General features: G+C 53.9%; 1 protein-coding gene across 1 annotated transcript; it reads right to left on the bottom strand.

Annotated features, from left to right (window-relative positions):
- LOC124150845 (fibrous sheath CABYR-binding protein-like) lies at positions 1-3,432 on the bottom strand. Its single transcript, XM_048392877.1, has one exon. The coding sequence runs from the start codon at positions 3,430-3,432 to the stop codon at positions 1-3; it is 3,432 nt and encodes a 1,143-aa protein (XP_048248834.1).
- Between the last annotated feature and the right edge of the window lie 219 nt (positions 3,433-3,651).

The raw sequence follows: 3,651 nt of genomic DNA, 5'->3' as shown, positions 1-3,651 counted from the left end.
TCAGTCTGCATCCTTGTCTTCTGGAGTTTTTTCATCTTCAGAATCGGCTACGGCAATATCAGTATCGTCTTTAGAAAGTACTACAGGAACAATGTCCTCATCACTTCCATCATCAGGCGATCCTACTGGATCAACAGTCACATCTTCAGGAGCTCCTACTGGATCAACAGCCTCGTCTTCAGGAGCTCCTACAGCATCAACAGCCTCGTCTTCAGGTGCTCCTTCCGGATCAACAGCCTCGTCTTCAGGTGCTCCTTCTGGATCAACAGTATCGTCCTCAGGCGTTCCTTCTGGATCAACAGCCTCGTCTTCAGGAGCTCCTTCCGGATCAACAGCCTCGTCTTCAGGTGCTCCTTCCGGATCAACAGTTTGGTCTTCAGGCGCAACCTCCGAATCAACACTTTGGCCTTCAGGCGCCCCTTCTGGATCAACAGCCTCGTCCTCAGGTGCTCCTTCCGGATCTACAGCTTGGTCTTCAGGAGCGCCTTCCGGATCAACAACTTCGTCTTCAGGCGCAACCTCGGGGTCAACAGCCTCGTCTTCAGGAGCTCCTTCCGTATCAACAGCCTCGTCTTCAGGAGCTCCTTCCGAATCAACAGTCTCGTCTTCGGGCGCTCCTTCTGGATCAACAGCCTCGTCTTCAGGCCCTCCTTCCGAATCAACAGTTTGGTCCTCAGACTCTCCATCCGGACCAACAGCCTCGTCTTCAGGCGCAGCCTCGGGATCAACAGTTTGGTCTTCAAGCCCTCCTTCCGAATCAACAGCCTCGTCTTCAGGAGCTCCTTCCGGATCAATAGCCACGTCTTTAGGCGCAACCTCGGGATCAACAGTTTGGTCTTCAGACTCTCCTTCCGGATCAACAGCCTCGTCTTCAGGCGCTCCTTCCGGATCAACAGCCTCGTCTTCAGGCGCAACCTCCGGATCAACAGTTTGGTCTTCAGACTCTCCTTCCGGATCAACAGCCTCGTCTTCAGGCGCTCCTTCCGGATCAACAGCCTCGTCTTCAGGCGCTCCTACTGGTTCAACAGCCTCGTCTTCAGGAGCTCCTTCCGGATCAACAGCCACGTCTTCAAGCGCAACCTCGGGATCAACAGTTTGGTCTTCAGACTCTCCTTCCGGATCAACAGCCTCGTCTTCAGGCGCTCCTTCCGGATCAACAGCCTCGTCTTCAGGCGCAACCTCCGGATCAACAACTACGTCTTCAGGAGCTCCTTCCGGATCAACAGTTTGGTCTTCAGGCGCTCCTACTGAATCAACAGCCTCGTCTTCAGGCGCCACCTCCGGATCAACAACTACGTCTTCAGGCGCTCCTTCCGGATCAACAGTTTGGTCTTCAGGCGCTCCTTCCGGATCAACAACCTCGTCTTCAGGCGCAACCTTGGGATCAACAGCCTCGCCTTCAGGAGCCCCTTCCGGATCAACAGCCTCGTCTTCAGGCGCAACCTCCGGATCAACAGTTTGGTCTTCAGGCGCTCCTTCCGGATCAACAACCTCGTCTTCAGGCGCAACCTTGGGATCAACAGCCTCGCCTTCAGGAGCCCCTTCCGGATCAACAGCCTCGTCTTCAGGCGCAACCTCCGGATCAACAGTTTGGTCTTCAGGCGCTCCTTCCGGATCAACAGCCTCGTCTTCAGGAGCTCCTACTGGTTCAACAGCTTCGTCTTCAGGCGCTCCTACTGGATCAACAGCCACGTCTTCAGGCGCCACCTCCGGATCAACAACTACGTCTTCAGGCGCGCCTTCCGGATCAACAACCTCGTCTTCAGGCGCAACCTCGGGATCAACAGCCTCGCCTTCTGGAGCTCCTTCCGGATCAACAGCCTCGCCTTCTGGAGCTCCTTCTGGATCAACAGCCTCGTCTTCAGGCGAAACCACGGGATCAACAGTTTGGTCTTCAGGCGCTCCTTCCGAATCAACATTTTGGTCTTCAGACTCTCCTTCCGGAACAACAGCCTCGTCTTCAGGTGCTCCTACTGGTTCAACAGCTTCGTCTTCAGGCGCAACCTCGGGATCAACAGTTGGGTCTTCAGGTGCTCCTTCCGAATCAACAGTTTGGTCTTCAGATGCTCCTTCCGGATCAACAGCCTCGTCTTCAGGCGCAACCTTAGGATCAACAGTTTGGTCTTCAGGCGCTCCTTCCGAATCAACAGTTTGGTCTTCAGACTCTCCTTTCGGATCAACAGCCTCGTCTTCAGGAGCTCCTACTGGTTCAACAGCCTCGTCTTCAGGCGCTCTAACCGGATCAACAGCCTCGTCCTCAGGCGCTCCTTCTGGTTCAACAGCTTTGACGTCAGGCGCTACCACTGGATCAACAGCCTCGTCTTCAGGCGAAACCTCGGGATCAACAGTTTGGTCTTCAGGCGCTCCTTCCGGATCAATAGTTTGGTCTTCAGGCGATCCTACTGGTTCAACAGCTTCGACTTCAGGAGCTCCTTCCGGATCAACAGCCTCGTCTTCAGTTGCAACCTCGGGATCAATAGTTTGGTCTTCAGGCGCTTCTTCCGAATCAACAGTCTCGTCTTCAGGCGCACCTTCTGAATCAACAGCTTCGTCTTCAGGCGCTCCTTCTGGATCAACAGCCTCGTCTTCAGGCGCAACCTCCGGAACAACAGTTTGGTCTTCAGGCCCTCCTTCCGAATCAACAGTCTCGTCTTCAGGCGCACCTTCTGAATCAACAGCTTCGTCTTCAGGCGCTCCTTCTGGACCAACAGCCTCGTCTCCAGGCGCAACCTCCGGAACGACAGTTTGGTCTTCAGGCCCTCCTTCCGAATCAACAGTTTGGTCTTCAGATGTTCCTTCCGGATCAACAGCCTCGTCTTCAGGCGCTCCTTCCGGATCAACAGTTTGGTCTTCGGGCGCTCCTTCCGAATCAACAGCCTCGTCTTCAGGTGCTCTAACCGGATCAACAGCCTCGTCCTCACGCGCTCCTACTGGTTCAACAGCTTCGACGTCAGGCGCTACCACTGGATTAACAGCCTCGTCTTCAGGCGAAACCTCGGGATCAACAGTTTGGTCTTCAGGCGCTCCTTCCGGATCAACAGTTTGGTCTTCAGGCGCTCCTACTGGTTCAACAGCTTCGACTTCAGGAGCTCCTTCCGGATCAACAGCCTCGTCTTCGGTTGCAACCTCGGGATCAACAGTTTGGTCTTCAGGCCTTCCTTCCGAATCAACAGTCTCGTCTTCAGGCGCACCTTCTGAATCAACAGCTTCGTCTTCAGGCGCTCCTTCTGAATCAACAGCTTCGTCTTCAGGCGCAACTTCCGGATCAACAGCCTCGTCTTCAGGCGCTTCTTTCGGGTCAACTGATTCGGACCCAGGATCTCCTGGATCAACAGTTTCGTCTCCTATAACGCCTTCGGGAACAACGATTTCGAATTGGCCAACAACTGGGCCTCCGGTGACCAATCCGCCTGGTACGTCTATACTTCCCATCACATCTACCTCGACGACAACACCACCGCCTACAACGACAAGAACAGGGGATCTTGTTCTGCCAGATAATAAGGTAAGCAGCTTGATACGATAGTACTGACGAATGTTGTTTCATGATATACACCCAGCAGTCAGCTAATGGAGACACTAAACGACAATTAACAATTCATTTTGCTCATTTAATACGAGTGTACCCTAAACAGTTTCATAGAGTAGCCC

Source organism: Haliotis rufescens, unplaced genomic scaffold (assembly GCF_023055435.1).
Source record: "Haliotis rufescens isolate VD_foot unplaced genomic scaffold, xgHalRufe1.0.p SCAF_11, whole genome shotgun sequence".
Classification (NCBI taxonomy): domain Eukaryota; kingdom Metazoa; phylum Mollusca; class Gastropoda; order Lepetellida; family Haliotidae; genus Haliotis; species Haliotis rufescens.
This window is presented reverse-complemented; position numbering and strand designations above follow the sequence as displayed.

Coding starts and splice junctions, on each gene's coding strand:
- LOC124150845 (XM_048392877.1), bottom strand. CDS start 3,432: ATGGGAAGTATAGACGTACCAGGCGGATTGGTCACCGGAGGCCCAGTT.